General features: G+C 48.2%; 1 protein-coding gene across 1 annotated transcript in view; it reads left to right on the forward strand.

Moving 5' to 3' along the window:
• The first annotated feature begins 250 nt into the window (after window positions 1–250).
• The window catches only part of LOC119271539 (mucin-7-like), a 13,633-nt gene continuing 1,981 nt past the window's right edge, over window positions 251–11,902 (forward strand). The window contains exon 1 of the mRNA XM_037553329.1: window positions 251–439. Coding sequence (XP_037409226.1) covers window positions 306–439 — 134 coding nt within the window. The 5' untranslated portion in view covers window positions 251–305. The remainder of the gene's footprint in view (window positions 440–11,902) is intronic.

Below are 11,902 nucleotides of genomic sequence, written 5' to 3' on the forward strand. Positions count from 1 at the left end.
TTTTGCTGCAAAAAAACTGGAAAATAAAATTTCCCAAAGTATTGGTGCCACGTGCATACCATCCACCCCGAAAAAACACCAAGATATGGCCTCCCGCGTCGACGGCGCGCGCCTTTTATTTGCCCCTGCGCATAAGGGCCCATTCTGAAGTGAGATAGCAAAGGGAGAAAGGGCGCGCGGTGCCAAAAATTTCGGCTAAATTTGGTCTCCTTCACCCGTGCCTCAAGCTTTGGCCACCGCCCACTGCCAGAGAAAATCCCCCATCCTTCTATCTTCATTCTTCATCTCCCCCATGGCCCCATCACATGGCCCGCCGTGCACCACCACCCCGTCACGCCCCTACTGGCCCTGCTCCACCGCGTAGCCTCTTCCTCCCCTTCTCCCCGACATCGGTGACCGAGTCGGACCATCCGGCGGTGGGCACGATGTCATCTCGCAGATCTGCTGTCAGGACCCCGACTCGATGCCACATAGATCTAGCATGTAACACTTCATATCACTTTGCGGCCTCACGCACGGTATTCCCACGGGTGTCGCCTTACCTTTACCCGGGACTTTTTGCGCCTCTTGGCACACGTATATGATGGTGTCGCTAGCACCCATATGATAAGGAGCCCGGGCTGACATGGCTAGTCGTAAACCCAAAGTGGCACTAACTTACATGGACAGGCATCCATGACCCAGCATCGAACGTGTCGGTCATCAGCGAGTGAATCCAGGCTGTAGCACTGGGCTAGCAGGACTCCGGTGAACCGGGCTGTAGCGGGCTAACAGGACTCCGGTATTCATCGCGTGACATTTCCCCGAAGGGACAGACACAGGAACGAAGAAGGACACATGCCGGCCAGCCTAAGTGTTCCGGAGCACTAGCAAGCTACCATGGCTCGGTGGAAACACTAGGAGACATTTCCCGGTAAGAGAGGCTACTAAAGATAAACAACTAGATAGTCAGATCCCACACATACCAAGCATTTCAATAACATACACACAATATGCTCGATATGTGCGATACAACATGGCATCACAAAATGACTCTACGACTCAAGTAGTTTATTCATTAGGCTCCGAGGAGCGAGATATTACAAACATGGGTCTCATGACCCAACACTCAGAGCATACAAATCAAAGCACAAGCGGAAGCTATCATGTCTGAGTACAGACATCTATAAATGAAAAAGGCTGAGAAGCCTGACTATCTACCAGATCCTGCCGAGGGCACAAGATCGTAGCTGAGGTAACAAGCTAAACGTCGAAGTCCACGTGGAACTACTAGTGAGACTGAAGTCTCTCTGCAAAAACATAAAATAGGCAAACGTGAGTACAAATGTACCCAGCAAGACTTACATCAGAACTAACTACATATGCATCATTTTCAACAAAGGGGATGGTGGGGTTTAACTGCAGCAAGCCAGCTTTGACTCGGTGGCTATCCTGAACTACGACTGCAAGTAACTCTTTTGAGGTGGCGCACACGAGTCCACATATTCACCATATCAATACACCACTATGGATCCGCTCCCGTCTCCCTACGAGAACGCCATCCATAGCACTCACGCTTATCTTGCGCATTTTAAAGTATCCACTTTCACTTGTCTATGAACTGATATAAGCAACCCAGAAGTCCTTTGCCGCGGACACGGCTATTCGAATAGATCATATTAACCCTGCAGGGGTGTACTTCTTCATACATGTTTCCACCACTTAGCGTCTGCACACGACATGTGCTCGGCAAACTTCAAGCGAAAGCCGACGTGGGTGTAGACCACGACCTACCTAAACACTCAAGTCTCTAGTCCAGGTTTATCGCCTATTCGGGTTCCATCCATGAGGAGATCCGGCCGGAGTTTCGCTCACAGCCCCAAACGATGTGAACAGGGTTCCGTGACACCAAACGGGTGCCCGGTTTACCCGGCCACGTGCCTACCGCATCACAGCCCACCCCTACGGTCAGCGCTGTCCACGGCCTCCAGCATACTACAAACACTAGAAACTACTTGCAACTCCTGGACAGAGGACAAGGGTGAATAAGAAGTCGAGCGGGGTCATATTTCAGGGCCCAATGTATGGTAGTAGCTGAGTCATGGATCACAAACACAGAACTCAGTTCCTAAGGACGGCTGCAATGAGACAACCCACCATGTACTCCTACATGGCCTCTCACCGCTACCTTTACCAAATCGTGTTCACACACTTAGCTCACACACAGTAGGACATGTTCACACACCTCTGATTCATCCCCGATGAATCAGACCTGACTCAACTCTAAGCAGTAGCAGGCATGACAAACAAGCATGAATGAGTAGGCACAACAGGGCTCAAACAATTCCTACTCATACTAGTGGGTTTCATCTATTTACTGTGGAACGACAGGTCATGCAAAGGATAAAGGGGTTCAGCTACCGCAGCAAGTAACAGATGAATCGATGTTGTCCTAATGCAGTAAAAGAGAGCAGGAGCGAGAGAGTAGGATTGTATCAGAATGAACAAGGGGGTTTTGCTTGCCTGGCACTTCTGAAGATAGCATTGAGTCTTCATCAGTGTCAACGATCACATCATCGATATCACGTCTATCGAGAGGGGACAATACCGGCAACACAAAAGGGAACAAAATCAATGCAATGCACAATATGATGCATGATCATGACATGGCAAAATGAATGTGTTTTGGGCTAATGCAACTAGCAACAGATTAAATGAAGTTGGTTTGAATATAAAATTCAAATTCAAACTCCATATGTGATTATTTAAATGCCATTTAATTGATTTGTGCTAAACAGCAGCTATAAGTTGTTCTAACATGCATGAAAATGGTACAGATGGATTCCTTGAATTTTTCTGATAATTTTTCATATATAAATTGTTTAATTTGGAGTTACGGTTAATTTTCTATGATTTTTAGAAGTTTATATAATTTTCTGGAATTTCCTGAATTATAATAAATCCAGAAAATGGTTTATTGCGTCAGCGTGACGTCACAGAGGCGTCAGCAGGGCTGACCAGGTCAAACCTGACGTGTGGGGGACACACGTCAGTGACACTGGGGTTAACCCTGGGTCAAACCCGCACTGACCAGGGTTGACTTGGCTCTAGGGCCCACTGGCAGCGGCTGGTGGGGTGGCTAATGGTGGGGATTAGCGCTAAATAAGCCGCCACGTCAGCCTCGCCGGAGTTCGGCCGGTGACGACCAAACCGCGCGGCGGTGCTTCGCCGGAATGGGCTACAGGTGGCGGAAAAGCGCGCGGAGACCACCGGGGCGTAGCCCGTCATCGTCCGCATCCTGTGGAGCATGTGGGATGAGCTGGGGAGGCCGGAGCTCGCCGGAGTGGAGCCCGAGGCGGAGGCCGGAGCTCGGGAAAGGTCGGGGTTGGCGTTCGGGGGCACGGGAGGAGGGGCTGGTGGGCGCTACGGGCTCCTGGGAGCAAACTGAGTGCTATGACGCGCCCAGGCACGAGCTACGGCGTCTGTAGCCACGACGGCGGCATGGCCGGCGGCGGTGAGCTTTCGGGCTCGTGGGGAACGACGCTACATCACGGGGGCGAGCACAAGGAGTTAGGGAATAAGGTAAGTGGCTCACGGCGAGTCAGACGGTGCAGACGGCGGGGCCGGGGAGGCTCTGGACGCGCCGAATCGGTGGAGTCGATCTCCGGGCACCGGAGGTGAAGACGATGATGCTCCGGTCGACTGCGGCCTCCTCTGGTCGCGTGCGTCGCGTGGGTAGCTTCACGGGGTCAGGGCGGAGCTCAGGGATGCATAGTGGGAGCGAGGGGGTGGCTGTGGCCCCGGTAACGGCGTCGGCGGCGATGGGCTCCGCTCGGGTGCGTGCAGGGAGGGAAGCAGAGGAGGGAACGGGGTCCAGGGGAAGAGAGGGGAGGTGCAGGGGGCGAGGGGAAGTGCGTGGCGTCACCAGAGGGCTCGGGGAGGAAGCAGGAGGTGGCCAGAGCAGGGTGGAGGTGGCGCGCACGGCGGCGTCGCGGTGTCCGCGTCCTTCTGGCGAGGAGGAAGACGACAGGGGAGTAGCGGTGGCGGGCTGGGCCGTGCTGCTGGGCCAGGTGGGGGGGGGGAGCTTGGCCGGCTACAGGTAAGTGGCCCAGGTACTTCCTTCTCTCTCTCTCTTTTATTTCTATTTCAGTTCTGTTTTATTTTTTAATCATTGTTTTCTATTTGTTTCAATCTGTTTTGATTTAGTTCAAACACTAAATTATTTTGTTTCTTCCAATAATTTTTGCAGGGACTGAAAGTAATATTCTAGAGCCCCTCACAAAATATCAGAATTATTGAAGCATTAAAAATATATATAACATATATTTGCTCCAACTCAAATACGATATATATTAGTTCAAAGATCCAAAATGACATGGAAAAATGTGCATCATCTCTGGTTACTGTTTCCAGCATTTTTCCAAAGATGATGAACATTTTTGAAAGCCACTTGGATTGACTGAAAATATTTTAGGTGAACCTGGTGAATTCTTAAAATGCTAGGGTTTGGACAATCCCCATTTCAACTTTCTGTAAAAGTAAACATGATGCATCACCAAAGGCTAGTACTAGTGCAATGCCAGAAGCTAGGGATGTGACAACTCACCCCCACTAAACAAGAATCTCGTCTCGAGATTCAAGCGTAGGGTAAGGTGAAAGGTAAACGCAACTAGTATAATCTTCACGATCCAGGTTGCACTTCATAGAAACGTTGATTCGATCACCATCTTTGTCTTGTCGTCTTGCTCTGAGAAATCCTGCCAACATGACCTGGAGGGAAAGAGACTCTAGAAGGGTCGATCTTCTCGAAGATCAAACAACTCACGGAATGAGACATAGCAACATCTCTTGAGCTGGGAGACGAAGCACAGATTTGAAGAAATGGAGTGGAACAGATGACGAAGGTTCACTAGGTGGACAATAATTCCACACTTAAGAAGGTGGTAAACGATTGCCAACGTAGCGAAGAGTTGAGTTGCCATGATACCACGACGAAATATCCTGGAGGAAGGTGATCGTAGAGTATTACCTTAAGTGGCAAAAAGAATTACTTTTGATTCAGAGATCATTGAAACTCTTCATACCAGCATAAGGTAATCACAAACGATCATTTGGAGGGGGTCGGTAGAATGGCATACTCGAACTTGGATGATGTGGATTACCTTGTTGAAGACAACGTAATGGATGAATTTGCTTATCACCGGAGGTGGAAGAGACCCATGGTAGAATGGCACATTGGCGGTGCAAGCTAGGAACAAAATGCAAATGCTGGGAATGATTCTGGTAACTGGGGAAGAACCCAACAAAAGAGAGTGAATTCACTGTTTGAAAAGGTCATAGCATTTGCCGAGGAAACTGAGAGCAAACCCAGCTAGTGTCGATGATAAGACGTAGCGCTTGTGCGTGCTCTCAAGAACTTGAGCATTTCCACAATCATCAAGGTTTTATCAACAACCGCGTCAAGGGTGCTGACAACACAACATACTACCATGATGAATAGCGATGGACGATGCAGATGCGAAGGAGGATAACACTTTCTCATATTTCACCTTAGCGAGGCCAAGCAAATAAAATCTGGATGATCGACCGAGAGACATTTAGCACTCCGCTTCTAATGTTCTCCTTGATGTGCTAGTATAACCCATTCATAGATATGGTTTGATATCTAAAACATCAAGTAAAAGGTCGGACTTCGGGAACACAAAAATCCATAGGGGCAACTAGGGAGTAAATCCTACAAAATCCCTATGGGGGGGGTGGCCAACTTCCTCAAACAAGATACTATAATAATAGGTCTACCGGATAGGTGTGTTGGCCACGACATCCACCTTACCGGTTATCGAGAGACCAATATTATAGTTCTTAGGGAAATGTTCCAACCATCATATCTGCCTGAGATTCAGCTCTGGTTGGTGTTAGGATATTCCAGGCTCATCGAGTCTTAGGAAGAAAAATGAAAGTTTGCAACACAAATCGACGAGATGACGTTGCGGGATTCTCGGGAGATGAACTACGATAGCAAGCTCCAAAACATGAGCTGGTTCTGCTACAAACATGTGAACACGTGGTCCCAGACAAGCATGACCACGTGGTAGTCTTATAATAAAACACTACCGAGTTCAGGAGGGGGAACCATCAACGAGGGTATCGAAGTTCTTTCATAAGTCCGGATTAGCTCTTATGAAGGAACTCCTTCTCCTTGAACAAATCAATCAGTGGCTTGGTGTGCTAGGGATACATATAGATTGAAGGTTGCAAGTCTTCAAACCACAGCATTCTTCGCACGTGTGCATGACTGATTTGGAATGATTCCAAAGAAAGCAACATTGACTTTCTCGAATCCACGGCGGCAACTTGCATCAGATGCACATGAATTAAAGGAAGTCACTACCTTCATCCAAACATATGCTTCATGAGCTAGCATGAACAAATGCTTTTAAAAGTTTCCAACACTAGCTTAATGTTCAGCAAGATTATGGAGAAGACAAGGATGTTGTCAATGGGCACAACAACAATTCATCTGGGTTTCCTTTTAAAAGGAATTCCATAGTTAAGTGAACACGGTGATAGCATTGGTCAGACCAAAGATGTAATGGTGTATGCTCGAGGGATCAACCACGAATAAGACAACATTACGAGCATCGTTAGTACTGAGTTGATTTGACGATGGCCCACACTCAAATCAAAGGATTGATAAGACAATAGGTCCAACAACTGATCACAAGGACCAATCAATGAAGATATCATCTTTCTTCAACACACACTACACAAGAATATCCCTTTGGAACGAACTAAGTCAGACAAGCTTTTATCTTCCAACTCTCCAAGTTGTTGTCTAGCTTAACCAACTAGCTCAGGGATATCTAACACCGATTCTTGGAGAGAAGGTGGTTCACAAGAAACCAACTTGATCACGAACTCAACATAGCGGTCAGGTGACAACCCGGTAACACCTCCAAGAAGATATTTGGAAAGTCACGAACCACCGGTATGTTACTAAGCTCGAGAACAATCTTGCTTTTGAGGGCAAGACGATATGATCAAATGAGTGAGGACTTGACAAGATCCTAACTCATCAATCGAAGGGTGCACCGAAATAAGGACTAGGTAGCACGATCAGTCTTAGAAGGATGATTCGAAAACCAACATACTAGGAATGAAATTATTATCCTTTAACTACCAAGCAACAGAGTTGCTAGCAGTATTGATTTCACACATCACAATTCATTTGTCGGTATTCCGGTTGCATTAACACGAGGGCCGAGGAATGAACAGTGATGGCAAGAAGTATCACTGTACCAAGAGTTCATGGGATGGTGTGCAATTCCTATAACAATCTCGATATAAAATATGTAATACTCCAAGGTAGAGCAGAACCAAAAGCTGGATTGGCATTTGATCTGCGGAATACAACTACTTTGACCCAATCCTAGATATGGATGAGGTACTGGAGTTTGTTTCTCCAAGTCATTCAGGACAGAATGGCTTGACGGACCATAAGGTAGTAGGCATCGATAACGAATGCATGCATACCCTTGGACTATCAATTGATAGACGAAGGTCAGAAAACAACTAAAGAGGGACAACTCAAAGGAACATATGATTTTCTGAGTTGTGAATGCATAGATTAGCATGTCGAACGAGTTCAACATATTTCTTCCGGACAATCCATGCGGAAAGGTAGAACTGGCAGAGTCACATTTATGAATGAAGAACCCATCGAGAGCACTCCTGTTGTGATCTTTTGATCCAACAAACTTTTGCCGTAAGTGGTTCATGGTATTTGGAAGAAGGATATACCACGGACCTCGAGAACTACTGCAAAGGTTGCTAATCTCCTAAAGGCACTAGCAATTACTATCCACATGAAGTAGGTAGAGTGAATCTCGGGTTCAGAACCCAGGAGTAGAATACCTACTACTAAGTAGCATCACGGGATGCTTCCGAGAATAAAGGCCAGAATCTTCACACTAGGACACAAATCATGGCTAGACCACTAGATGATCCCCTAAGCACTTAGGGTCATAATAATAATTCCAACATATATGTCGAGGCAATAATTACCTCAACACACCGATTAGTGTGGTTAATCTGGCCCATGGGAACATCGGAAACAGAAGGAAGGGATTTGCAAATGCATCGGACTATTTAGAAACCTGGGATGACTCGGACAGCATAACGGCTATAATTGCTCAAAAAGATTTGAGACAATCACAAAAATGGTGGCATAACCACTCAGAAGCACAATATCAAGGTTCTGAGATCAACAATTAACATACGGAAGTAGTAGGAACTGAACTGAGACTTAAATCCAACAATCTTATAAGTCTACTGATTAGTAACACGTGATCCTAATAGAAAGAAGAGATAGCCTAGTTCTTAATCCCCGCAGGAAAGATAAGATGACTCAGATCAGAAGGGCATGAGGTATAAGGAGTAAAAAGAGCCTTACGTTCCATCCCACAATCAATTCCCTTATATAACTAAAGAATTTCTAGACTCAACTTCGACCAGTTTGGCTTGGTAATCCTACAGGCAGTCAAGCTCTGATACCAACGCTGTCAGGACCCCGGCTCGATGTCACATCGATCTAGCCGGTAACACCTCATATCACTTTGCGGCCTCACGCACGGTATCCCCACGGGTGTCGCCTTACCTTTGCCCGGGACCGTTTGCGCATTTTGGCTCACGTATATGATAGTGTCGCTAGCATCCATATGATAAAGAGCCCGGGCTGACATGACTAGTCGTAAACCCAAAGTGGCACAGACTTACAGGGACAGGCATCCATGACCCAGCTTCGAACGTGTCGGCCATCAGCAAGTGGGTCCGGGCTGTAGCACTGGGCTAGCAGGACTCCGGTAAACCGGGCTGTAGCGGGCTAACAGGACTCCGATACTCAAAGCGTGACATTTCCCCGAAGGGACAGACACAGGAACGAAGAAGGACACATGCCGGCCAGCCTAAGTGTTCCAGAGCAGTAGCGAGCTACCATGGCTCGGTGGAAACACTAGGAGACATTTCCCGGTAAGAGAGGCTACTAAAGATAAACAACTAGATGGTCAGATCCCACACATACCAAGCATTTCAATAACATACACACAATATGCTCGATATGTGCAAATACAACATGGCATCACAACATGACTCTACAAATCAAGTATTTATTCAATAGGCTCCGAGGAGCGAGATATTACAAACAGGGGTCTCATGACCCAACAATCAGAGCATACAAGTCAAAGCACAAGCGGAAGCTATCATGTCTGAGTACAGACATCTATAAATGAAAAAGGCTGAGAAGCCTGACTATCTACCAGATCCTGCCGGGGCACAAGATCGTAGCTGAGGTATCAAGCTAAACGTCGAAGTCCACGTGGAACTACTAGCGAGACCGAAGTCTCTCTGCAAAAACATAAAATAGGCAAACGTGAGTACAAATGTACCCAGCAAGACTTACATCAGAACTATCTTCATATGCATCATTATCAACAAAGGGATGGTGGGGTTTAACTGCAGCAAGCCAGCTTTGACTCGGTGGCTATCCTGAACTACGACTGCGAGTAACTCTTTTGAGGTGGCGCACACGAGTCCACATATTCACCATATCAATACACCACTATGGATCCGCTCCCGTCTCCCTACGAGAACGCCATCCATAGCACTCACGCTTATCTTGCGTATTTTAGAGTATCCACTTTCACTTGTCTATGAACTGATATAAGCAACCCAGAAGTCCTTTACCGCGGACACGGCTATTCGAATAGATGATATTAACCCTACAGGGGTGTACTTCTTCATACATGTTTCCACCACTTAGCGTCTGCACACGACATGTGCTCGGCAGACTTCAAGCGAAAGCCGACGTGGGTGTAGACCACGACCTACCTAAACACTCAAGTCTCTAGTCCAGGTTTATCGCCTATTCGGGTTCCATCCATGAGGAGATCCGGCCGGAGTTTCGCTCACAGCCCCAAACGATGTGAACAGGGTTCCGTGGCACCAAACGGGCGCCCGGTTTACCCGGCCACGTGCCTACCGCATCACAGCCCACCCCTACGGTCAGCGCTGTCCACGGCCTCCAGCGTACTACAAACACCAGAAACTACTTGCAACTCCTGGACAGAGGACGAGGGTGAATAAGAAGTCGAGCGGGGTCATATTTCAGGGCCCAATGTATGGTAGTAGCTGAATCATGGATCACAAACGCAGAACTCAGTTCCTGAGGACGGCTGCAATGAGACAACCCACCATGTACTCCTACATGGCCTCTCACCGCTACCTTTACCAAATCGTGTTCACACACTTAGCTCACACACAGTAGGACATGTTCACACACCTCTGATTCATCCCCGATGAATCAGACCTGACTCAACTCTAAGCAGTAGCAGGCATGACAAACAAGCATGAATGAGTAGGCACAACAGGGCTCAAACAATTCCTACTCATACTAGTGGGTTTCATCTATTTACTGTGGAACGACAGGTCATGCAAAGGATAAAGGGGTTCAGCTACCGCAGCAAGTAACAGATGAATCGATGTTGTCCTAATGCAGTAAAAGAGAGCAGGAGCGAGAGAGTAGGATTGTATCGGAATGAACAAGGGGGTTTTGCTTGCCTGGCACTTCTGAAGATAGCATTGAGTCTTCATCAGTGTCAACGATCACATCATCGATATCACGTCTATCGAGAGGGGACAATACCGGCAACACAAAAGGGAACAGAATCAATGCAATGCACAATATGATGCATGATCATGACATGGCAAAATGAATGTGTTTTGGGCTAATGCAACTAGCAACAGATTAAATGAAGTTGGTTTGAATATAAAATTCAAATTCAAACTCCATATGTGATTATTTAAATGCCATTTAATTGATTTGTGCTAAACAGCAGCTATAAGTTGTTCTAACATGCATGAAAATGGTACAGATGGATTCCTTGAATTTTTCTGATAATTTTTCATATATAAATTGTTTAATTTGGAGTTACGGTTAATTTTCTATGATTTTTAGAAGTTTATATAATTTTCTGGAATTTCCTGAATTATAATAAATCCAGAAAATGGTTTATTGCGTCAGCGTGACGTCACAGAGGCGTCAGCAGGGCTGACTAGGTCAAACCTGACGTGTGGGGGCCACACGTCAGTGACACTGGGGTTAACCCTGGGTCAAACCCGCACTGACCAGGGTTGACTTGGCTCTAGGGCCCACTGTCAGCGGCTGGTGGGGTGGCTAATGGTGGGGATTAGCGCTAAATAAGCCGCCACGTCAGCCTCGCCGGAGTTCGGTCGGCGACGACCAAACCGCGCGGCGGTGCTTCGCCGGAATGGGCTACAGGCGGCGGAAAAGCGCGCGGAGACCACCGGGGCGTAGCCCGTCATCGTCCGCATCCAGTGGAGCATGTGGGATGAGCTGGGGAGGCCGGAGCTCGCCGGAGTGGAGCCTGAGGCGGCGGCCGGAGCTCGGGCGAGGTCGGGGTTGGCGTTCGGGGGCACGGGAGGAGGGGCTGGTGGGCGCTACGGGCTCCTGGGAGCAAACTGAGTGCTATGACGCGCCCAGGCACGAGCTACGGCGTCTGTAGCCACGACGGCGGCATGGCCGGCGGCGGTGAGCTTTCGGGCTCGTGGGGAACGACGCTACATCACGGGGGCGAGCACAAGGAGTTAGGGAATAAGGTAAGTGTCTCACGGCGAGTCAGACGGTGCAGACGGCGGGGCCGGGGAGGCTCTGGACGCGCCGAATCGGTGGAGTCGATCTCCGGGCACCGGAGGTGAAGACGAGGATGCTCCGGTCGACTGCGGCCTCCTCTGGTCGCGTGCGTCGCGTGGGTAGCTTCACGGGGTCAGGGCGGAGCTCAGGGATGCATAGTGGGAGCGAGGGGGTGGCTGTGGCCCCGGTAACGGCGTCGGCGGCGATGGGCTCCGC

Source organism: Triticum dicoccoides, chromosome 3A, assembly GCF_002162155.2.
Source record: "Triticum dicoccoides isolate Atlit2015 ecotype Zavitan chromosome 3A, WEW_v2.0, whole genome shotgun sequence".
Taxonomy (NCBI): domain Eukaryota; kingdom Viridiplantae; phylum Streptophyta; class Magnoliopsida; order Poales; family Poaceae; genus Triticum; species Triticum dicoccoides.